General features: G+C 42.0%; 1 protein-coding gene and 1 long non-coding RNA gene across 4 annotated transcripts in view; one reads left to right on the top strand and one right to left on the bottom strand.

Moving 5' to 3' along the window:
• Positions 1-5,839: 5,839 nt before the first annotated feature.
• On the bottom strand, positions 5,840-23,232 carry LOC115795391 (uncharacterized). 3 transcript variants are annotated; one of them, XR_004021260.1, is made up of 5 exons: positions 22,722-22,860; positions 22,516-22,603; positions 8,056-8,115; positions 7,605-7,680; positions 5,840-6,461 (listed from the first exon to the last, which is right to left on the bottom strand). It is a non-coding gene; the product is annotated as an uncharacterized LOC115795391 (long non-coding RNA). The 3 variants fall into 3 exon arrangements; XR_004021259.1 differs by lacking the exons at positions 7,605-7,680; positions 8,056-8,115 and adding an exon at positions 23,142-23,232 and having other exon boundaries at positions 22,722-22,830; XR_004021258.1 differs by lacking the exons at positions 7,605-7,680; positions 8,056-8,115.
• Positions 9,448-25,867, top strand: part of LOC115795390 (xenotropic and polytropic retrovirus receptor 1 homolog) — a 40,030-nt gene continuing 23,610 nt past the window's right edge. The window contains exons 1-2 of the mRNA XM_030751276.1: positions 9,448-9,954; positions 25,355-25,406. Of these exons, the coding sequence (XP_030607136.1) occupies positions 9,886-9,954; positions 25,355-25,406 (121 nt within the window). The 5' untranslated portion in view covers positions 9,448-9,885. The remainder of the gene's footprint in view (positions 9,955-25,354; positions 25,407-25,867) is intronic.

Raw genomic sequence — 25,867 nt, 5'->3', positions numbered from 1 at the left:
TGATCAGGAGGAAGCTGGCTTAACCCCCCCCCCCACCACCACCACCACCACATACAGACGCACATACTGTATGTGTAGCAATAATAATGTAGATTTCTTTGTGTGTGATTTTTATAATAAAATATTTGTATTAAAATCCAGACGTTTGTAATTCTTTGCTTTGCTTAAAATGGACTTGACACCGTATGCTGAAGCACCAAAGCATTTATGAATCACTGCATTAACAGCCCATAATGAAACACCTTCATATTTTAGACAATATGTTTCAGTGTGCATTTCTTTGGTTGTCAAAAAGTAAGACAGAGTGAGGGTATATTTGGGGTTTGCAAAGGAAGGACAGAAGTACTGACCTTCCATGCTTTTCTACTTTATTTCTACTTTATATTACTGCATTATGTATTACTGGATTATGACTGAGATTTTTTGAATGTAAAATGTAATAACTGTATCATTGAGCATGTGTTTTTTTTCAGATTAAGTTACCCCAAACTATATCAAATTGTAAAAAAATTTGAACATAATGTTTGAAAATGACACATTAAAAAAAAAAATCTAAATGTAGTCAGTAACCAGCTCCACCTGAACAGGAAGGCCAAAATCAGCCAGTTGGGCTCAGGAGGTACGAGTCAGTCTGTGACTCTCCATCACTAAACAGGAAGCTGACGCAGGGCGTGCTTCACTCTGTGACACCACAAGTCAGTAACTTATGAGTGCACACATCTCGTCCACTTTCAAAACACAAGGACGGCAACTGTGAAAGCACGCAGTCTGAGCTGTCACAGCAGGACTTTGCTGATCAGTGAGTGAAGTCAAGATGGCCTCTTACATCGTTTACATGCAGTTTATAGACTAATCACATATTTCAGTGTGAGCAGGTTTGGTGCTGATCCCACTGTTTTAGTCCCAGTTCCATCTGGGCCCAAGAGATACAGGATGCCTTTATTGTAAACATAAGAGTCAGCAATATTTTGTGTACTTTTACTGAGTGGACCACAAGACAGTGTACTCCTAGTGCTGTTCCCAAACCTGGACAAATGATAAGTGTTGTGACAGGTAAGGGCATCCAGCTAAAATCTACAACAACAACATGCGGATCATCAAGAACAGAGGTGATGAGGAGGTGTTGGGTAGGTATGGTGTTAAAAAGAGAAATGTAGGAGGGCAGATGGGGTGGATATCACAAAGAGGATGTAAATAGTTTTGTGTGAACACCTATTTCAAGAAGAGGGAGGAACGTGAGAGTGGAGGAAGGTGCACACAGGTAGACTACATCTTATGCAGAAGGTGCAATCCAAAAGGCTGCAAGGTGATGTCAGGAGAAATCACGAAGTGGAAGCGAGCGAAGAAAGAGCGAGGATTACATGGTTAAGTTGAAAAATGAAGAATGTTGCACAGAGTTCAGGAAAGAGTCGAGACAGGCCCCTGGGTGGTGAACTTTTTGGACCAGACTGTTTAACACAATTTAGCAGAGTGAGAGAGATGTCTGAGCAATGGAAAAGAAATGTACTGGTATCAATTTTCAGAAGAAGGATGATGTGCGAGCTGTAGTCACTACGGAGGGATGAGCCGATGAGTTGATGGGAAGGAGTTTTTGAAGCTAGATTAAAAGAGAGGTGATAATCATGGGCAGCAGATGGCTTCATGCTGAGGCAGAGCATATACACAGCATTGCTCTGAGTGTTGATGGGAGAACATCAGAAGGATTGTGTCTTTGTGATCTAGAGAAAGTACATGATAGTGTGCCAAGAAAGGAGCTGTGGTACTGCATGAGGAAGTCCGGAGTGGCAGAGAAGTATATGAGGATGAGCAAGGACATGTATGAGGACAGTGAAACATGGTGAGGTGTGTGGCAGGAGTGTCAGGTGGGTTCCAAGGTGGGGGTGGGATTACATCAGCGATCGGCTTCTGAGCCCCTTCTTGTTTGCTGTGCTGATGGACAGACTGACAGATGAGGTCAGGCAGGAGTCTCTGTGGACTATGATGTTTGCAGATGACGCTGTGATCTTTGTGTGAGTAGTGAGCAGGTGGAGAGGGTGGCACTGACAGGTGGCAAAGATGACGATATTAAGATTTCCATTGGAGTGACCAGAATGGACAGATTAGAAATGAGTGTAACAGAGGGACAGATCAGGGACACAAGGCTGAGATGGTTGGACATGCAGAGAAGAGACAGTGAATACATGGACAGAGGATGCTGAATATGGAGCTGCCAGGCAGGAGGAAAAGAGGAAGACCTCCGAGAAGGTTGTGGATCCAGTGAAGGAGGACGTGCGAGGTCGGTGTGGACAGAGGAGGATGCTGGGACAGGGTGAGAGGAGGGAGATGATTCACTGTGGCGAGCCCTAAACAAAATAGCCGGAAGTTGATGATTAAATACAAAACACAATCACAGATGTGGTGTTTGAGTACTTCATGTGTTGGGCCTTAACGGGACACTTGGCTACATTATAGAGGCTGCTGCTGACTGAGGGCAGCATACGGATTTAAACAGTGCAATATCACATGACCTTCAGCTGACTCTTATTTAGTTTAAGCAGAAGAACCTGAATGGAGCAGGCTTTATGCTTGGGAACTGCTAGAAACAGCAGTATTTCCTGCCTGTTTTAGAGTGCACATGCTAGCTTGTTGTCTAAACATCCTCGTTATACAAGGCGAGCTGGTCTAATCTGACCCCGGCTGCCTGTTAATCCTCAGTAATGCAGTAATGATTGGGCTTACATTTAGTCTCATTGCTTCTCTGGATGTTTCCACGGGCTCGGGTCTGTCGGTTACGTTCACTATTTCATAAACGCTCAGGCTGTGCTCCAAAATAATCCTGTTTAGAGTATTTTTTCATGCACACCCACTCAGCTCCATCCACGCTGACAGAAACGCACACAGATTATGTAATCTGTCATTGTTTTTCACTGTGTTATCCAACGTTGTGTTCAGATGTATTTTAAGTCAAGGCATGTCATTTTAATATCCATCACAATCAGCTAGAACACATTTGGAATATATTCTGCAACAAAAGATGAAGCAGCTGCAGCCACTGCACAAAAATTTTAATATGTAAAATGTGACTGCAGCTCCCAGCTATAGAAAATGAGTCTGCAGTCGCTCAGCATGGAAAGACAGGCGCTCAGAGATATGTAGCAACCAGGGATCAACGTGGACATAAAGGTGGTCAGTATGTTCTACACTGATCAGCCACAACATTAAAACCATTACTGTGAACTGAACAGTGATCGTCTTCTTCCAGCATTCGGCTGGAAAACCCTGGGTCCTACAAACACATCCAAACACTGTTTCATGTTTCAATGCCTCCATCACAGTACTCCCCCATGGAAGTGGTCTCCTCCAGCAGGACAACAATCCTTTCCACACCACAAAATCTACTCAGGAACAGCTTTGGAAACAAGAGCCCAAGATGCCAACCCAGACTCCCAATCCCAAAATGGAAATGACAGCAACTCAGCCCTGAAGTGGTAGGCCATGTAAAATCACAGAGTGGGGTCAGTGGAATCTGAGGCATATAGTGCGCAGAGGTCACCAACTTTCTGCAGTCAGTCTCTACAGACCTCCAAACTTCATGTGGCCTTCAGATTAGCTCAAGAATAGTGTGTAGAGAGATTCGTTAATGCGTTTCCATGGCCAAGCAGCTGCATCCAAGCCTCACATCACCAAGCTCAATGCAAAGCATCAGATGCAGTGGTGTAAAGCACACCTCCACTGGACTCTAGATCAGTGGAGGTGTGTTCTCTGGAGTGATGAATCACACTTCTCTGTCTGGCAATCTGATGGATGAGTCTGGGGTGTTTTTCAGGGGTTGGGCTCGGCCCCTTACACTGTAAACCCAGATTTTGATTCCACTTAAAAATATTGAGTTCATATTACTTAAAATTGGCTAGAATGTGAACATTACTTGTTAATGCTGAGTAGACTGTACTTTTTGATGGTCTGTCTTATTGTAATCATGTGTTTGAGTTCAAACAACTTAATATCATCAAGTTTTGCACCTGCTAAAAATCTAGTTTATACCAGTTTTAACAGACTGGATTAATGCGCAGCTGCACGGTGGCACGATGGTTAGCACTGCTGCCTCAAAGCTAGAATGCCATCTAGAAGGTCTGGGTTCAATTCTGGCTTGGCCCAGGCCTCTCGCTGTTTGGAATAGAAGACATTCGTATTTTGTTTGGTTTTTGTTCACAACGCTCTCTCGTATAGTTTTTTATTGTTCCATGGACAAATGTTATTTGTAAATGTTAATGTACCAGCATTCAGCAGGGCTGAGTTTTATCATGTTTAATTACCAAATTTAAACAGACACAGTTCAACACTGTAAAAAATATGTGTGTTACTGGGCAGCATGGTGGTGTGGTGGTTAGCACTGCTGCCTCATAGCTAGAATAGCTATCTGATAGTCTGGGTTCAATTCCACCTTAGCCTGGGACTCTTGCTGTGTGGAGTTTGCATGTTCTCCCTGTGTCTGTATGGGTTTCCTCCCACAATCTGAAGACATGCAGTTACTGGGGTTAGGTTAATTGGTCTCTCTAAATTGTCCACAGGTGTGAATGGTTGTCTCTGTCAGCCCTGCAACAGGCTGGTGACCTGTATGGGGTGTACCCTGCATCTTACTGCCTTGTCAGCTGGGATAGGCTCCAGCCCACACAACCATGAAAAGGATAGTGGGAACTGATTGATCAAAAGACATTTTATTTTTTCATGAACTATAAAAGATAAGTTTGGTCAATTAGAACATACAATTTTGTTCAATTGGAAATGGAGTAGTGCTTACTTAATAGGCTGAGTTAAATGAACTGTTTCATTACTTAAAAAATTTAAGGCAAAGAGCTACCTTGGTTTTTTTAAGTAGATTCAACTTATCTGGGTTTACAGTGTAGTTCCAGTGACAGGAGGTCATCAACTTTGTGCAGAGTCAGTCACTACAGACTTAACGAGGCCTTCAGATTAGCTCAAGAACAGTGTTAAAGAGCTTCATGGAATGGATTTCCATGGTCGAGCAGCTCCATCCAAGCCTTACATCACCAAGCACAATGCAAAGTGTCGGATGCAGTGGTGTAAAGCACACCGCCACTGGACTCTAGAGCAGTGGAGACGTGTTCTCTGGAGTGACAAATCACACTTCTCCATCTGACAATCTGATGGATGAGTCTGGGGGTTGCCAGATACTGTGGTGTGGGGTTGTTTTTCAGGGGTTGGGCTCGGCCCCTTAGTTCCAGTGACAGGAACTCTTAATGCTTCAGCATACCAAGACATTTTGGACAATTTCATGCTCCCAACTTTGTGGGAACAGTTTGGGGATGGGCCCTTCCTGTTCCAACATGGCTGCACACCAGTGTACAAAGCAGGTCCATAAAGACACAGATGAGGGAGTTTGTTGTGGAAGAACTTGACTGGCCTGAGTCCTGACTTCAACCTGATAGAACACCTTTGGGATGAATTAGAGCAGAGCCAGGCCTTTTCCTCCAACATCAGTGTCTGACCTCACAAATGTGCTTCTGGAAGAATGGTCAGAAATTCCCATAAACACTCCTAAACCTGTGGAAAGCCTTCCCAGAAGAGTTGAAGCTGTTATAGCTGCAAAGGGTGGGCCAACATCATATTAAACCCTATGGATTAAGAATGGGACGTCACTCATTCAAGCCTATCCCAGCTATCGTGGAGCCAGAGGCAGGGTACACCCTGTGCAGGTCGCCAGCCTGTCAGAGGGCAAACACAGAGAGACAGACAACCATTCACACCTATGGGCAATTTAGAATCCCCAGTTAACCTAACCCCACTAACTGTATGTCTTTGGACTGTGGGAGGAAACTGGAGAACCCAGTGAAAATCCACACAAACATAACTGACAGACCCAGAAAGGCCCGGTGGAGGTGGATTCAAACCAGGACCTTCTTGGTGTGAGGCAACAGTGCTAACCACGACACATCCATGATTTTCAAAGAGAATTTCATTTTTTGAATGGTCAGACCTGACTGGACATTTTCCCACCTAATCTCATTCCAGCTAAGGTCCAAAGACGGCTGCAACCTTTGTGACCTTGTTTATAGCTGTTTGTTTGTTTTTTGCACTGTAAAGTTTGAACTTGCATTTGTGAACACGGCGATTGTGGATCTTGTTTTCACTGCTTTGCGTCACCTGTGCAAATGTTTTTGAGATGTGCTTCCAGAATCAAATATAAAATTAGCATTTTTTAAAGCCATAACACAACATTTTTATGTTGTCTGTGAGCATTTTTAATTAAAAAAAAAAAAGTGTTCAAATGATTTCCAAATCACTGCATTTCATCTGTATTGACATTTTACTTTGCTGTTTTTGGTTGTACTGCTGTAACTGAAGAAAAACATGTAAAATGAAAAGTTCTCTGCTCCGACGGTGCTGCAGCCGTCACTCAGATATCACAGTGCATTCATTCCACGCAGGTCGCACTCCTTACAGAGACGTGGGTGCTGCTGGGCCTGCAGGTGACACAACAGAATGACAGCAGTTTGTGTGAGAATCTCTGGACATCAACAACGTGTGAAAAGATGTTTTAATACTGATGGTTAAGGTGCTACAGTTTGTCATGAATCTTGTTTATTATTGTTATTCTTAGGTTTTCAGTATTGAGGATGTCTTAAGTTTCCATGTATGTTCTCTGTCTGCATCTTTCTGTTGTCAGGGTAGATTGTCCTGCTTTCATTTTACTTACTGTACATAATATAAATGCACAATATAAAGAAAAAAGTTAAAAGGTGAAAAAATACATTTTGTATGTTTTGTGCCTCCTCTGTGCTCTTTACATTGCGCAGTATTTTTTCCATTTTTTGACATGTCAGTGATATAACTAATAATCACACTTAAAGAGCATGAAATGAAGGTTTTATAGCAGTCTGTGTCAAACTGGCTTAAGACCTTCAGACACATGGCATGCGATGCCTCTTTCAAACACTAGATGGCGCTGATCGTCTTTCAAGAATCACGCCGCTGTGGTTTCAAACCCAGGGTTCATAATAACACTTAAACGAAGCCACTGAGGTTAACTTAGCTGGGTGGTTAAATTGCGGGTAATCCCACGCTGCTGCACGCAATACACGTGTTGTCTAAAGACATAAAGGACTTATGTATCTTTCAACTCAACTTTTTTTTTTTTTGGCAATATAGCAACAGCATACGCGCGCATATATTCACAGGGCTTAATAAAAACGAACACTCACTAGAATCTGAACTATAGATATATTACTGATATGGCTGTGGGAAGGCTATAGGACAAGTAATTTTGCACACGATGTTGGTGCTGTGATATCTGGAAAAAAGACAAAAGTACTAGTTGTTCAGTCTTTATGTGTCATAACGGTGCGAGGCCTTATTTTACCAGACTTTAAAACGGTGCATTTGATGGTATCACAGTCGTTTCCTATATTTTATTCTCATATTTTTTCCCAGTTATATTCCAGTAATTATACATAAATACACCTCCCCTCCCCCCGCCAAAAATAGGTAATATATGATGTAATAAGTGTTGCTGGCTAAGCATCGTTTATTTGGTAACTTTCCACCTGAATGTTCCCACTTGGAAATAATTAAATAAATAATAATGCATAAAAAAAAATCTACGTCACCCAGTCCCAAAGGTGGCAACGTCACACATGTGGCATTCAAGTGCCATCGGAATATGCAGCTCACTGAAATGCACAACTGGAAAGAGCATTAAAAGATTGAATTAAAAGATTTCCAGATACACAAGACATAATATATGTTATAAAGTATGTTATAAACGTGGAAGGTTGCTTTGTGGAGAAATAATAAATTATTATCGCTGTGGATAAACTTGTAATACCTTCATGGCATTTGAATAGGACAAAATTAAGAAAGGGACTCCAGCCAAATTTAATGCAAGACTTTAAAGGCGCAATACAAATAAAAGCACGTTACGGTGGGGGTGCAATTGTCATGCAATACTACACAGCAGCGACTCCAGGTCCTGTAACTTTTGTTTCAACAGGTGCTGGTATCTACCATTGCCAAACACTGCTACAGTGTAGAAGTCATTCAACAACAACAACAACAAACCTGCATGATGATTTGCTGGTGAAGCTGCACAGTCTCAGCTTACTGCGGGTAGCCTAAGAGCTGCCGGGCCAAAACAAACCCAAGTTAGCAGGCAGGCTTTGTTTATTTATTTACTTTAAGAAAATTACAGTCAGTGCCTAAAGAGTTTTAAAAAGCTGCAAATGAGTCCGCGTTTTAGTTTAACTTCAATTTCAGTCGCTTCAGTGTCTTTTTCTTAACGGGTTTATTATCAGATGCTGAAAATACGGTCTGTGATTAACGCACAGTTTTGAGATTTTCACCTTTTGCTCTACAACATGAAACGTAAATTGCCAACAGCTTATGGTAAAATCATCTTCACCGTTTTACTCACCATGATGTCACCTAATGGAAAAGTCCCATCAAGCTGAGTTTTATTGACATCGCCACCTCACCTCTTTGAAACGAGACTTTCTTTAAGTGTGATCGTGCCGTTAAACTGCGACGCTACATGCAAACTGGTGTTGTGCCAAAAAGCGATCGTCTGCCAAAAAAGTGATTTCCGGTTGATTGGCTGTATTTAAACAGTTGTAAATAACTTTTTGGCCTAGGATTAGTGAAACATATGTTAAACATATCTCTCATGAATGATATCAGGTCATTCTGAACGAGAAACAACACTCCTGTCACAGGGTAGAGGTACTGGATTAATTATAATGTAGGTACAACGATACAGAGTCGCGAAGATACTTGCAAAACAGGTCATTTCTTCATTTTATATATAAGCCCTTCATAAATCCTGTTGACTGCAGTCTGTTTACCAATATAAGCAAAGATATTACACATAAGAAACACACAAACATCGGAAACCCACTTTTGGCACGACCCTGGCTGCTGACTTCAATCACAAGTCGGTAGCCAGGCATACGCTATTTTATTCTCGTCTTTGACTCTAATGGTCACTTTAGTTTACAAAATAAACATCAAGTTGTATTCACTAAGATTACAACTGGTGACTGAGACCATAAACTCGCCAGGAAAGTGTTTACTGGCGTCAAAGAGCAGGGGAAACTCCTGTAGCCTACAACTGGAAGTATTTCTGCAATCACTGCAGTCGCCCTGCTACTCATTAAAGACATTTATACTTTCACTTTGTGTGTTCCTACAGTCTAGCTGGAAGCAGCCAATAGTTGAAGCACAAAAGTAATTCACCAAAGCAGAAAGAAGCTGTGTTAATAACAAGAACGTTATTGTTTGATTAAAACGACCTCAAATGACAGCAGCTCATTTCTGAACATAAATTATGATTGCTCATCCCTCCTTTTTCGCTCATTACCTCACCGTTAAGTTTAAACCCAGGTCTGATGACATCTCTTGAAGAAAGCCACACCTCGTTACACCCACCACTGGTTCACGTTAACAGAGGGTCGGCTCGTTTTTATATTTCCCACTGCACGCGAAGGGAGCGGGAGACGGGAGGTGGAGAGAGGTAGAGGATGAACGACAGCGAGAGAGCAGGAGGGGAAAAACAGCAAGATCCAGCTAACGCCAACACTGTTAGCCTGTTCACCAGAAACAAAAAGATAAAACTGGCTCCGCAGATAAAAGCAAATTTAACGGTTTTCTTTAACTAACATGCAACTCCACGAACACTTCGTCGAGTATGTTTAGGACGGCAGAAATGGTGTACCGGTAGTTAGCTAGGTTACCCGTAAAGACAAAAAGGGCATCTCTCTCTCTGTATCTGTCTTTGGCCATAATCTTCGGATGAGAGTAACTGTATAAACAGAGAAAGCCTCCCGCTGCCGGCCTCAACGGCTCCGGTCCTGGTTACAGAAACGGTAGGGGAGAAAAAAACACTACACGGCCAACATGAAATTCACAGAGCATCTGTCAGCTCACATCACCCCGGAGTGGAGGAAGCAGTACATCCAGTATGAGGTGAGTTAGCTTCATGTTAAACCTGAACTAGCAGCTAGCTAGTAGCCTGGCTAACTAGGCAGCCAGCAAACCGGTTACTGCTTTTCTGAATCATTATTTAGGGATGGCTGCCTTTACTGGCACTCTCCTTCAACAAGTAAAAAAAAAAAAAAAAGGGTCTCCTGCAGCGGATATCCCTTCAACCCAACCAACAGCAGCTCACTAGCGTTAGCCCAGCAAACTAGACTAGCTAGATTTGTGTTGTTGCTCTGCAGCTTTCAACTCGGTCACATCGAGCGGCAGAGTCCGTGTGTAGGCGCGCGCGTGTGCCCTCCTGAATGTGTTTAGGAGACAAAACACTGTAGCTGAGTCATCATTTATTGAGCTCGTTAATCTTTGCGACCGTTAACCCCTGTCTCTGTCCTCAAACAGCTGAGCCAGCTCCCGGTCCTGCTCCTGCGGGTGGACCTTTGAGCTATTAATTGTTGAAGCAATTGAACTCTTATCTTTATTGGGTCCTAATTTGCACAAGGGGCTGCCAGTGTAAACAAATTATACACATACACGCAAAATCCACTGCAGCCTCTGCCTTTGTGAGATAGTTTGTTTCACCCTAGATTTGACAGCATGCTCTGCTTTGTCAACGTTGCATTTAGTATTTTTTACCCAGCAGAAACCTGGCCCTGAGAGAATGGCAGTTATGTAAGTCTATAAGTACCATTCAAAGCTCTAACACAGCTGGTCTGTAACAGAGAGATATCACAGCTATTAATCAATGTGTAATCAATTCCCAGTAATTAGGTAATATAAAGGGTACATCATGTTACAGTGAGTATACAGCTATCCTTGGCCTTTAGGTTAAATTGTGACAGGGCCAAGTTAAAGCAGGTAACAAATTAAATGAAAAGCCTGAACCATGATCCCTGCAGGTAAGGGATCAGTATGGGAATTTGCTGGAAGTGTTTAAGTCCACTTGTCCCCTTAGAGATAAGGGTCACTGCAGATCAATACAAACTATTCTATAATGGAACCTTTGTCACCCTCTCAGTCATGAAAGAATCACTGGGACACGAGGAGTTAATGAACAGTTTAATAAAGATGGTTGCAATAATATGCTATGTCCTCAGTTGAAGACCTATGGGAGTTAGTCATAGCTCTACACGACCATGATCAAAATACCAAATGAGGGAATATCATTTGGAAATTGCTGTTCTATTCCTCCAGCAGAGCTCCAGGGACTCACGAAATCAAAGCTGAGGTGCTTTGAAGCTGTCCTGGCAGCGTGTGGGGGCCACACATGTTACTGAGGCTCTTTATGTTGCTTTTTCACATTGATTTGGTTGATAGTCACTGCCGATGTTTGTTTTCACCTTTTTTAGTTTTAAATCAGGGTCCTAGTCCCTCCTCGGTACCGGATAATCGCTTGATAGTACTAATGGTCGTGCCTGCTTGCAGACGGTGGTGATAGCGATAGCTAACTGCTGAAGTTCTCAGCCCGGCGCGACAGTGCCTCAGCCCGGGACGGCGCCAGGGAAACCAACCGTTGACTGTAAACCCTAAAAATTATTGTTGTTTTCAGAGACAGTTTTCTGTCTTCAGTCTGTGGTTACAACCTGACAATGAGATGGCTGTGTGTCTAACTGAGAGACTGGCATAATGAGTGTAGCATAAGTTAACTTTGCACAGCAAAGCCACTTGCTCCAACAGGAAATTCCTTTTCAGAACATTAAATTTATGGGCCTCAAATCCTTGTATTAAAAAAGGAGAGTCACATCACCAGTCAGTGATGTCTGTGCAGAGCTTCAAACTCTAAGGCTGTATTCATTTGCAGAAAGGTGGTTCCTCTAAACAGTTTGAAGATGTCTGTATGCAGATATAATTTGTGGGTCACAAATATGAAGGAAGAAAATCCAGTCTAACATAAAGGGATGGTTCATCCCAAAGTGAAATGCATGTAGTTTTCCTTTGGCTTATACAGCTATTCATCTAGATCATTTTAGTGTGAGTTGCTCATTTTTGGTGATATCAGCTGTATGTGCCTTCTTTTGGATATAACTAGCACTCACCTTGTAGTGCTCAAAGCACTGCAATATATTTGAAAAACTGAGTAGCATTATGTTTTTCCTAGAAATTATGGCCCTGTTACTTAAAACAACAAAGAAGAGGCATGCAGAGAGCCAACATCCCAGCTCAGCTGAGGGGGACACCGTTATTATTTACATCCTGTCACGCTGTCACAAGCATGAGCCTCTCATCACGGGTAGATGCGTGCGTCCTTCTGCATAGTGGTAGGCGTAGTTTTGTCAAATGAACCAAGTTCCTGAAAAAATGTATGATGTAACAAATGGCGCACTCTGATCATCCATGTCTTAACAAGTCTGTGCGTGCGGCTAGAACACAACAGAATCACACACACTTCTATATTTGCAGAGCAGTCTTTCTTTGACATCTTCAGTGACCTTTGGTTGATTGCAGTGCCAAACGTGCATACGCCAGACACCATCTTAAAACACTTTCCTGTGTTTGTGCGATTTTAATTAACTACAGTGGGTATTATCTGCTGCAAGAGGTCCAAAAACCCCATAACAATTTATCCAAGAGTCCTCATAGTCTAGAAAAAGGGAATGCTTGGCATTTTCTGCATAAAAATAACTTTAATTGATCCATTAGTTATGAAAACTGTTAATTAAATTTTCTGTTGATTGACTAAATGATTGTTCAGTGAATTGTTTTGCAGGTTTATAGGAAACATGGGATTAGACAACAGCATTTCCTGTCGCTGGGAAGATTTGGAAAAATGAATAACCCTAAAACGTTTTGGAAAAGACTTGGACATTTGCTTCAGGGGTGCCTGTACGAAACAGTTTGTGGTTCACTTTTGAATTGGTCTAGTTTTTTTGGGGGAGCTCAATGCTTGTGTGTGGTGACAGTCTAAGTTTGGTCTAAGTTTGCACAATGCTGAAAACGAAGATTTAATAATAGCCGGCTTAATTTGCAAAAGGACCAAAATGCAAATCATTTAGTTTGCCACGGTGAGCATGGAAAAGGCAACGCTGTCTAGCCATGCTAAAGCAGCCCAGTGTCACTTAAATGAAAAGGCAGCTTTGGCTGAATTTTGCATTGTTTTGTTATTGATACTCCTAAATACATTTCACATCTCCTCTTTCTTAGCGGCAAATGTTAGTGAAATCTACGGAGATTTAAAAATGTTCATGGTCATAAATATTTCCCTCACAGTCTTCTGAAAATCATTGAATTTTATTTGTAAAAATGTGTATGAACTCTGATTTGACCCTAAAGGGAAAGTTTTGATAATTTGTTGGCTTCATATCTGAGCAAATCTCATTTTATTTATTTTTTTAATCAACCTACAACCAAATCCTCACTCACAGCTTTAAGTCATAAAGCTACTGTACTGTTTTGGGCTGTTAAGCATAGACCACGATAATCCAGAAACTATATGTAGTATTGTATAACAGAAATTTAAATGTGTTTACATTTAAGCAACTTGAGGCGACTGTTATGATTTGGTGCTATATAAATAACATTGAATTGAATTTACAGTCACTGTAGCATAAAGTAATTCATTCCCATTGCAAATGGTCAGTAAAAATATGTGGCTCAAATATCAGCACTGAATCAGCTGTTGTTACAGTCTGTGTCAATATGAATGTGTAGAAATAAGCTATGAAGTTGCATCACGTGGTGTTGTGTGCCACCTTGTTGTGGCTGGACTTGAGCGTCGTGTTTCTGTCCTCAGGTTTCTCCTCTGTACCTGTGAGCAGCAGTGGCTGCCTTCTTTTGGTGACAGTAGTTGCAGTGGTCATAAAGTCATGGCCCGCGCTCTGCATAGTCGCACATTGGTTCAGTGAATTCACTGACAAAACTTGACAGATTAGGACAAATAAGAGCTTGTTTATATGCTTATTTTGTAAGTTGAATTACTGTTTGGATTAAACCTGCTTTTTGCTCTGTTTTTTTCCAGTCTGTGTGAACTGGAGTTGAGATCTGGCTTGAAGTCAGATGCTATCAGTCATCTCCTCTGTGCTCCTGACACATTGTTTTAATCTGGTGTTCCTTTTGCAGGACACTCACATTAAGCTCGGAGCCAAAGACCTTTTCCAGCAGTTAGAAATGCAGTATATTCTTCAGGAACCTCAGCAGCCTTGTTCAGCGTTCTATCAGCCTTGCAGCTCTTTAAAATTCACTTTCTTCCTGTTTGGTGGGATTTGTCCCTCCATGGCTCTCCATCTGCTCGACTGCAGCAATCATTGCAGTAGGGGTGGGCGGTATGACAAAATTTTCATGTCACGTTTTTGTTTTTTGGATCATAATGATGGTATTTGATGGTATTTTTGTTTTCATCCAAGTGGGTTCTTACTAGGGTTTAATCCCGGGATCCGGGATTCCCGGGAAATGCGATCAGAACAATTTCCCGTTTCCCGGGAAACGTTAGACGGGAAACCGGGAAAAAAGTCGCGCGCGTCGATTTGACTTTCAGAAAGAAAAGAAAGCTTCAGAATGTTAAATTTATGGAAATATTGAGAGAAGGGTTCGTTTAATGCGAAAAGCATTACTCTTCATTTCAGGCACGTTCAGCCTCCGTTTAAGGCTTCAGCCTTCATCTCAAGCGTTTTAATAGAGGTATTACACAGTTGTACTTTTTTCCTCTTTAATTTGTTGAAATCGTAGGCAATGTGTTTACCCTAAGGTATTTTGTATTATATAATTTCATATTATTATATATTGTTATATTGCATTATATAGCCTATAAAATATGCCTGCCCTGAACAATAAAGAAATATCTGTTTAACTTCGAGTGTTTCTTTTCCTCGTTTGCAGCCGCTTACTAACAATCATGAATTAGGATACGGGCCTAATGGGTGAAGAAATGATCATGAAATAGATTGCTTTAACATATTTCGCTTTTAAAATGGAGTTGAGTAAAATGTATATTTTTTAGGCTATAAGGATTGGCCAGTTTTTCAATAGACGATTCACAGCGAACCTACTTTAACCCTCAGACACGGTGTTATAAATTTGCTGTTGCCAGAATGGCAATGACCAAGTCGTGGTGCATTACTCAAGGCCCTGTGTTATGTCATATTATAGTTTAGTACGGTAGTTAACTTTTCAATGACTATTACAGCGTTCCACTGGTGGAGATATAGTGCAACAGATGTCGCCACGACAGCGTGGCTGAGCCTTTATCAATGCTGTGGAGATGAACCGTATTGTTTTGTACCAGCAGTTGTAAAATAGCTTGGTATAATTCCATGTACAATGGAGGAATATTCGAATTATATTTGTTAAGGGAGTGTTGAGGAACGATACAACACCGCATAGCTCGAGCACTCGAATGCCGAGATGTAGGTTTTATTGCGTTAATCAAGCCGACGTTACCCCCTACTGGGCATAACAGGACATAGCTGGAAAGCTACCTCTACAATATCAGAATAGGTTAAGGCCGACACAGGCTACAGAAGGCCTAATTAAAATAAAAAAATAAATAAACTTTTTCCCGGGATTCCCGGGAAATGGCTCGTCATTTCCCGGGATTTGATTCATGTCATTTTCGGGAAAAATATTAAACCCTAGTTCTTACCCACATTTTCTTTCTTGCTAGTGGTACCACTTCCAGCGACTACTTGTGCTCTACAGCATTTGCAGTATATCGTCATTTGGTCTTGACATCTGATATCTGAAGAACCTCCAGGTGACAGATGTGGCTCCTCTTTTTGGTATTAATTCCTCTGGGCCATCTTCAGCAACTTGTGCAGGTGCAGGTGCAGTTGCTTTTACAACTTTCACCGGCAGCCATTGTCACCACTAAACTTTTGTTCACACGCTCAAGCAAGCACGCCTGTGGCGTTGTGGTGACGCAGTGAAGTGAGACCCCACTGAAACACTTCCGGACAAAGCCGTGCACATTCCAGATGTTGTTTAGGCCATTCACCGTTATGGCAGTGAAGAAAAATTCACACCACGAAAATAAAGACCGGTTTTCGGTGCGAACCAGTACACCGCTCAGCCCTACATTAAAGGAATATGGACGTTACAAGGAAGAAGGCTGCAGGTGCTAACACTGCTAATGTTTGCCCCTACTTTTAATCTATCTGATTCGTACAAATTATAATTTCAGAAAAATGGTGCCTAGGAGCGCCCCTAATTGTAGCATGTATGTATGTCTTCTTCCATAGATAATGGGTTGAAAGTTCTGTCTGATATCAGACAACAGTGACACTTTTAGCCACAGTGGATGCCAGCATATGAGTAGGCTGAATGGAGATGATGACACATCATCAGGTAAATAGTGCACAGTGTTGGCTTGCTCACCTTTGTCATAAAAACTAAAGCCAAAGTAATCTCAGTATGGTCAGGAGAATTTGTCTTTTTGACTGATACTCTAAGTATATCAGTGTATTTGAGAGGCTTATCAGAACACTGGCCATCAGTTCTCACTCACTGATAAGACTTTCTAACTTTGGGATGGTATTACAGTGGCAGCTATTTTATCTTCTATCACAACATGTATCTACCTATCTACCAAGTGTAATATACCTTTTGTTACAACAAGTGAAGGATGAGCATTTCAAACACTGGCTCATGTATGTGTTGCTTATTTCCTGAGATGTCTCACAGAGCCAGTTTCTTCCTGCTCCTGTAGTGTTTAGACACAGACCAGATGGAGCTTGTTGTTCCACCCAGCTGTAAATCTGGCCCTGGGCCCTTTTAGTTTTAGTCCTGTGAAGATGTGGGACCTGGGCCTGCGAGGTTTGCAGAGCCATGCTGATCAGTATGTGTGGTGTTTTCTGTCAGCTGTGTTTGGGTCAGGCTAAACTGAGATGACACAGTGGGATGTCTACTGAAACAAAGACAGTCACCTTCTGTGTTTCAAACCAGCCTAGACTGTTTTGAGCATTCTACCAGTTATTGCAGTTTAGCCAGGAGTGTTGACATTCCAACACCGTACAACTTTTTTTTTTTTTTTTGCTGCACCTTTATCTGCAAAAATGTGAGATATACCAGCACAGGGCCAGACTCTGTTGACATCCTGGCTACATTTACACCTGTGGTGGGAAGCAGCTTTATTTAAAGTGCCAGATTCCTAACGTGTCTACCAGACAGGCACTATAAGAGTAAAAATGCCTGCTGGTCATCTGTGTGACTCAACAGGCTCACTGACTGGAAACCCTGCTGGATAACTACATGGCTGGAGCACTCTGAGTCTGGGATATTTTTTGTCAACAGTCAAGATGTTTGCGTGTTGGAGGAGGAAGGACAGAAAGATGAACTAGGCAGAAATGGGAGAAGCAAATCAAGAAAATAAGGGAAGGATGGAAGTGGTTGGGCTCATCTCCTTAAAAAACAAAAACATATTTGGAGTTAAATCTTCTCATTGCTTGTTTGTGTGGCCTGTGGTTCAAAAGGGGTTTTTGTGCTCAAATTGAAAATATTCTGCTTAAGTTAAACTTGTGTTTCTTGGTTTTTTTGCAAATGAAGAATAAGACGTGAAGCTAAGTTTATTTAAATGAGCCCATTCGTTAGTTTCCACATAACAACACTTGTTAAATAGTGATTATTTTTGTTAGGGGGAACATTTAGTCATGCATTTCTATTCTAACGGTCTCCAGTTAATCAGATATTATTATAAGTACAATATTATGACAGACAGTGGCGGTGCTGCTGTATCCCACAGAGGTTCTTGTTTACGGCTAATTTTGGGTGTTCTCAACATTTAAACAGTTGGTTTTCTGTACTGACAACAAAATGATACTTGTGCATGTACAGACAGATTTTTGTTCAAATACATCAATATTGCATGCATAAATTGCTCATAACAGAAAGCATCCAACATCCATCCAGCTATTAGAGGTGTAATCTATATTAAAAATCAGCCACATATTTTTCGGTGCTTCACTTGAACCCTGTTCTGGTTTTCTCTGTACTAATATCCACTGCAAGTGTATTCTTTGAATTTTAAAGTTTAACTAACCCACAGCGATTCCCCTCAATTATTAGCATGTCACTAGCAGCTGCACCTCTTTGTGATATAAATATACTGCTCAACGAAAGAAGTGCAAGTGTTTTTAAATAGATTTTTTAGACCAACACTGTAATATATGTATATACTGTACAAGATATTTTAATACAAGGAACGGGCTCCTGTGGACATGATGCAAGCAGTCACCTGTCTGCTCGTGGACTGCACAAGTGTCTGAATCTGCTGTTGATGAACTGATCTCCATTTCTGGATGAGTGCAACCTGCAGCTGTGCAATGGTCATTGGTTAAGGTGACCTCTGATCACTTCGGCCCGGCAAGTTCCAGAAATATTCAGTAGGAGACATAGGGTGCAAAATGTTGACCAAGGAAGTGTCTGAATATGCTTCTGATCCAGAAAGGCCTGCACTATCCTGGCTGCGTGGGGGTGTGGATTGTCCTGCCAGAGGGTGGGGTGTTACTGCAGGAATGACACAATGTCATCCTGGTACCTCTGTCCACTCAGACTTTCACCAAGAACAGTCCAATCGGAGATGGTGCTCTCATGAACATGCAAGGCTTTAGCAGCAGCTTTGACATTCATGCCAGCACCCAGCATGCTTATAGCCTGGGCTAAGTTCAGTCAGTGGCACTATGATGGCACTGATGACCGTATTGTACATGTACTCACCACTGGCTTGAGAATGTGGTAAAATTGAACCAATCCTGAGGTATACTACACACAGAAGATGTTGGGTTTATAAGAGATTAAAATCATGCACTAAGAAATGGATTCAAACCCATCAAAGGTTGAAAATGTATTTCTCACCATAAAACTTGCTTTATTTGTGACCTGCATGATTCTTTCTTATATACACTATGTTGCCAAAAGTATTCACTCGTCTGCCTTCACACGTATATGAATTTGAGTGACGTCCCATTCTTAATCCATAGGGTTTAATATGATCTTCGGCCACCCTTTGCAGCTATAACAGCTTCAACTCTTCTGGGAAGACTTTCCACAAGATTTAGGAGTGTTTGTGGGAATTTCTGACCATTCTTCCAGAAGCACATTTGTGAGGTCAGACACTGATGTTGGACGAGAAGGCCTGGCTCACAGTCTCCACTCTGATTCATCCCAAAGGTGTTCTATCAGGTTGAAGTCAGGACTCTGTGCAGGCCAGTCAAGTTCTTCCACACCAAACTCACTCGTCCATGTCTTTATGGACCTGCTTTGTACACTGGTGTGCAGACATGTTGGAACAGGAAGGGCCCATCCCCAAAATGTTCCCACAAAGTTGGGAGCACGAAATTGTCCAAAATGTCTTTATATGCTGAAGCATTAAGAGTTCCTTTCTCTGGAACTAAGGGGCAGAGCCCAACCCCTGAAAAACAACCCCACACCACAGTATCTGGCAACCCCCAGACTCATCCATCAGATTGTCAGATGGAGAAGTGTGATTTGTCACTCCAGAGAACACGTCTCCACTGCTCTAGAGTCCAGTGGCGGTGTGCTTTACACCACTGCATCCGACACTTTGCATTGTGCTTGGTGATGTAAGGCTTGGATGGAGCTGCTCGACCATGGAAATCCATTCCATGAAGCTCTTTAACACTGTTCTTGAGCTAATCTGAAGGCCTCGTTAAGTCTGTAGTGACTGACTCTGCACAAAGTTGATGACCTCTGCCCACTATCATTAAGTTTCCACCGCCGAGGTGCCGGTGCTCATGTCAGTTATGGTGTCGGTTTGAATGAACCGGCGGAACAAACCTGCATTTCCACCACGCTTTGTGAACTGATCCTTTACGTATGAGCGTGGGCGGGTTCGTGTCTGGACACGGAAGCCGAAGCGCACAAACGTGGGAGAACACGCTCCCCTTTCTTGTGCTGCGAACATATTTTACAGTTCAAACAAAACTACTGCAGCCTCTGTGTGCAGCACAGAGGTAAACAGAGCGATTATGAGATAGACAAGTACGCACTTTGTGTCCTTTTATCTGTAATATAAACTGATACAAAGCAGCAAGTTCAGCCTTAGAGCCCAACGTAATTCACAGCCATGACAATCGCATTGCTTTTCTCACGTAATACACACCATGCAGTGAAATAGCAGTAGAAAACTTTAAGTTGAGATGGCAGAGTCATGCTCTTCTGCCACTTCCGTCACACGTTTTTGGTTCCAGACCAGCTAGCTTGCGGGGCCCGAGTTGAACCCGTTTTTCGGCCGAGCACCGAGTGCGTTCGCGATGGAAAAAAACGCTGAACGGGTCGAATACTGGCACCGTATCGGTGGAAAGAGGGCCAATGTGCCTCAGCATCCACTGACCCCATTCTGTCATTCCCTGTCACTTCCATTTTGTTATAATACCACTATGACTGTGGAATATTTAGTAGCAATGAAATTTCACCACTGAACTTGTTGCATAGTTGGGATCCAACGCTGGAATTCACTGATCTGCTGAGAGCGACCCATTCTTTGACTAATGTTTGTAGAAGCAGTCTGCATGACTAGGCGCTTGGTTTATACACCTGTGGGCGTGGAAGTGACTGGAACACCTGAATTCAATGATTTGGATGGTGAGTGAATACTTTTGGCAATATAGTGTACCTTAGCTCCTCCTACTTCATTTTTTTTTCCCCCAACACATCGCTGCAGCCGACAGAAGTGGAAACTGTGAACTGCAGCAGTTGCAGAATTCATGGGAAGTTAGTTTGCTGATGATAGCTGGTTTCAGGAGGGGTGAGGAAGAGAAGCTGACAGCAGAATGAGGACAAATCAACAATCCTCTGGTTTTACTTGCATGCGCAGTCTTAGTCAGCGGACATTTAGAGGAGGGTTTCAGAATGGTGACAGAGCTCATTAAAGCACTTGTATTTATTTAGACTTTTTATTTGTGGATTTTTTTCTGCCCCACTTTGGGATCAGAGTTGGAAGAGGTAGATGGGGTGTGAAATTTTGTGCATTTTATCCACCCATGTTGCTGTAGTTAAAAAGCTGATATTAAGTTGATCTCCTTTGTTTTTAAGTGCTAAACCATGGCATGTCTGAACAAAATTTGGCAGTGTTTAGTAAACTAACTTAAGACCATATGTTCTTATTTTCACTAAGTCCATCAGGCAACTTAGAAAGCTTTATATCTTAGTCATACTTAAGTACATAAGACCTGATTTAGTTCTGCGGAGAATCTTTGTAGCGCCTACAGCGTAACAGCGTCGTTGGCGGCATTCAGACTTGTGCTGGTGCATTATGTGTTAATTACCTTGTGGTCATGGCCTGGTGTTTTATGTGGTGCCAGCTGATAGAAACAAATAAAATGCTGGGATTGTTTTGACCTCCTGGGTCTCCGTTCTTTGTTGTGGTCAGTTTTTTTTTCTTCTCTTTTCAGGGGCAAGCTTATTCGACCCTCAGGTTTTACCACATACATTTCCTCGTGTCCTTTCTAATAGTTTAAACGATCTCCCTCCAGGAATTTGCTGACATTTGTCCTTATGTTGATGCTATGATTATTATTCCTTATATTGAAATGATTGGGTTTTTTTTTTCTCTCACTGAAAAATTCAAAAACTGCAGCTAAAAAGTAGCCAGAAATGCACAGGAGGAATCAACAGCACTGAACGGGCTAATCTCTATAGTTGCGGGCTGCGTTGACCCCGACGCATAGTTGCATTTTCAGGGAAGTGCACATCAGGTTACACCGGCGTAGGGTTTCAGAGGGGTTTGCGGTTATGACATAGCTACAGTTTAGATTTCCCACTGAAGTATGAATCCCCAGTAAGCCTTACATCTAACTATAAAGCAAAGAGTCTCCATGTTCATTTGATGTACTTCAGATTTGGAGGGTGTATTGCTGGGAACCCAAATATGTGCAGTGTGAAGTAGTGTGGCGTGATATGTGAGGTGATATGCTATAAGTTTCCAACTGGTCAGTGCCAGTCTGCAGCCACTGAAATATGTGGTGGTATGTACAACAGCGACACAGCTTTTATAAAAATAAGCAAGAATCTACACAGGGTCAAAAATATACACACAGGGTCAAAAGTATGCATACCTCCCACAAACAGTTGGCTTAATGCCCCTTATGTAGTTGCACCTCGACCAGGTGCTTTTGGTAGCCATCAGTAAGCCTCTGGCATAATTCTGGCTGGATATTTGACCACTCTTGTTGGCAGCATTGGCAGAGTTCATTTGAATTGGTGGGTTTCCTGGTATGCTTTTAAATGTAGTCCACAAATTTTCAGTAGAGTTGAGGTTCGGCTTTTTTGTGTGGATTGGGGAAAATCCAAATTAAATTCATACTTGTGCACCCAATTCTTGCTTTTTCAAAGTCATTAAAAATGTTTCTGTACAATCATTCCACCCTGGAAAAACAACAACTCAAAGAAAGCATTAAAAGCCCAAACTTATCATGACATGCCCATGATTAGTGGATGTAAACCTTTAACCACAACTTTATAGATTTCTCATTTTACCCCTTGGTATTACTGGGGCTAACAACTTCTCTGCTTTGTTTCCTCACAATCAGATATTAATTTTCATATTCAAGTGTCTATTATTAAAAAAAAAAAAAGGGAACAATAAGACTTTCAGGTCAGACTTACCAACACATGGAGATGTTGTCTGGTAATGCACAGTCAGCAATACCTGAGATGGGAAGTTTGACTGTTTTCATGTAGGTGATAAATATGCCTGGAAATACAAAGAATTGCTCTGTTAGATATTATTGCAGCTGGTTTAGTTTTTTAGTTTTCATCCGTGCGTAACCAGTGATGTCACTGCCCTGCAACAAACCTCCAAAAACCCTCACCTGTCAGGATTCATTTCTGCCGCAGTGCCCTTTTGGGCTTGACATCTAAAGAATGCAGCCTCATCTGGATCTTGTTTGCACCACCCTCACTTTGCACATTGTGGACAAGCTGGGGGAGCCAACAGCAACAGAAAAATGAGGAGCAACCTAGAGAGCTGAGATTTTTACATGACACACATGTGAGCATAATCCAGTTATGACTCATATAATCCTCCTGACAGTTTGGTGTCAACAGTTAAAGTGTTTTTCTGCTTGTGGGTGGGGGTTAGGGAAAAGAGTGAGGGAATGGAATGCATGAAGGAGATTAGGCAAAGGAGCAGGAAAGGGGGAGATTTACAATAACCATTAATAAAATGGCAGTGGCAGGGAGAAAGCAGCAGGTGCGGCAAAATAAAAAGGAGCACTGCAAAGAGACCTTACAGTTGGTGAGGGAGCTCTGTGGTCAGCTGGTGTGGTGCAATGGTCTCCCTGTGATGATTGCCACAAGCTGTGTTTCTGCATCTGCAGAGAGGAGCGGGGAGAAGTGGTGAAGGAGAAAGGAAGAGAAGTAGGGTAATCTGTGAGGATAAGCAGCGCTGCCCTTGTTCCTGTTGAGCTGTGTGTTTTGTTTTGGAAACTTGCTCCTGGCCACATGCTGAGCTAGCCGTATCTTACTGTACATTCAGCCATCGTATGGGCAGTATGAGAAGCGTGGGAACACAAGGTGGTTTGCAGTTATCGACTAAATATGGGCTCGATGATGATCATATTGTGACATCAGATTGGCAAACGAGGTATTCTGTCACTGCAAGTTACTGTTCTGCTGAAAGCAAACATGTTCTGTCAAGCTGCGTGTGTTATTTAGACGTTAGGGCCAAAAAGAGGAGCAGTCACTTTTCATTAGTTACAGAGCAGCAAGCTTTGATGACTAAAGGTCACTGAGGCCTAATTCAGGTAAATCCAACAACTGATGCCCATAGATAACAAATAAGTCACAGAGTGTACACTCAACCAGTAATAATACTGAACTGGGGCCTCCTTCATTCTCAAACACTTTCCCCTCCTGACCACATTGATTCTCTATGAATGCACCAGTTTCCAGTTTTGATACCAATACCTTGGTTTCTTGTATCTGCCATTACTCAGTACCAGTCTGATACTAATATCGGTCAATAAATTGTATTTCTCACTGTGAAAAAGAGTAAGGGATGTTAGATATTTCAGCTCTTCAGCAAATGTTGTTGAACATATATCTAACACAGAATTTTAGTGAGACGTCAGATTAATGTCAGCCACTGACATTGGTTATCAGCTGATATCCCAGTGTCAGTCAGGGGGTGAACATGGATCCCTTCTGGAAGTGTGGTATCAGGAAGAAAGAAGGTGTGACGTTAGTTGTGGTTTCTCCTCTGCCCATGCATACATTTGTATTAGTGTGAAAAGAAGCTGTTTTTCATGGTGGTGAAGGCAGAGGAGCTGATGGGAATGATTTCTAGGATAAATGGGGTTTGCTGTGGTAGACGTTCCATTTGAGCAGTGTTTGAAAATGACTTCTCTCAAGTTACACTTTGCTTTGTATTGACCCAGAGTTCCTTCCTTGGGTTACAGCTCAGTTTTAGCCAATCAATAAAAATGTGATTGGTTGATACAACATCGTGCAGTACAGCATATAAGGTTGTGTGCCAGCTTCTCTCTGTGCCTGATCTTTATTTTTTTTTAACAAAAAAAAAAATCCTCCTGTAGTGTGTTTGTAATTTTTGCTGTTGTTTACATCACTGTGGTGACCACACTGGTGAAACACAGGCCTGACTGTGTGGGCTGTAGTTTGACCTTGACTTGCACTGCTGTTTGCCTCAGAAGCAAGTTTGTCCTGCTCTGCTGCTCCTTGACTGTCTGGCAGGCAGGGCTGGCACACAGTGAGCTCATTGTGATCTTGTGCCCTGCTGGCATTCTGACTAACTGACCACTCTGCTATCTAACCCTTGAGCAAGAGTTGATGAAAGAGGGTGACTGTCCTGCTGTCCTACTAAAGCTCACTGGGACTGGAGCAGTGCCCTCTCCACAATGGGGACAAGCTACAGCGTACACTGTAGATTTACTCTCACACGGCATGGTGGAGACTGACGGGCTCCATCAACCAGACCGCTTTATTAAAGGATGGAGGAAGAGCAAGAGGGGCTAAATAATGTGTTTACACGTGGATCATGTAAACACATCAGCATTATTGTTGTCAAAAAGGTTATTTGGCTAAATCTGAAAATGCTGTGAACAAACGAAACAACACTTTAAGAGTGGAGTTTATGGGTTGAGTTTTGTCTGTTGTTCATGATGGGTTGTTAATCCGTTGTTGTGACACAACATTTCTGCAGTGTTGGCTACACAAGTACGTGTTATGTAATTACCTGACACTGATGGAGAAAAAAATGATACTCACCTTATCACAGATGGATTAATACAGAACTCTAAATATGGTGCTGCTCTGTGAAACTGATTCAGAATCACTCTTACAGATTTGACTAAAAGGGAATTAAGTGATTATATAACCTGCCTAATATTGATGGTAAAATAAAAATGTTTTTAAACCCTTGTATAGACCTTTCAGATGATTGATCTACTGTACTGTAACTAATGTGTTTTTACTGCTGTGTCTGCAGGCTTTCAAAGAGATGCTGTATGCTGCTCAGGACCAGGCCCCATCTATTGAAGGTATTACACTCATGCACACACAGTCATGCATCGATGACTTAAGAGGAAATTACATCAACTTCCCCTTTCATTCACCTTCTCTAATCTTAAGTATCCGTGCCGTTTGCCTAACCATAACCTGACATTACCTTAACCATAAACATTGTCTTGTAATTGAATGCTTTGCATTATTATTTAGGTATGGACCACTGTGTTACATGTTTGTATTTCCAAGTGAACCCATTCTCTAGCCCTAACCTTGAGTTAGAGCTAACCTGAACCCTAAAACTCCTAAATGCTAATCTTCCAAAAGTCCTTTAAAGGGCTGTGATAAAGTGAGGACGCCTAAATGATCTACAACTCAATGTTGTCTCATAAGGACATCTGTAGCTGGACAAGTATGCACACAGACACACAATCACTAAGATCTGAGCGGCATATTATGGATTGAGAATCATGGGTTAGAGTGGTATGTGTTGATC

The sequence above is a fragment of the Archocentrus centrarchus genome, chromosome 17 (genome assembly GCF_007364275.1).
Source record: "Archocentrus centrarchus isolate MPI-CPG fArcCen1 chromosome 17, fArcCen1, whole genome shotgun sequence".
In the NCBI taxonomy this organism is placed as follows: Eukaryota; Metazoa; Chordata; class Actinopteri; order Cichliformes; family Cichlidae; genus Archocentrus; species Archocentrus centrarchus.
Note: the sequence above shows the minus strand (reverse complement) of the source record. Positions and strands in the feature narration are given on the sequence as shown.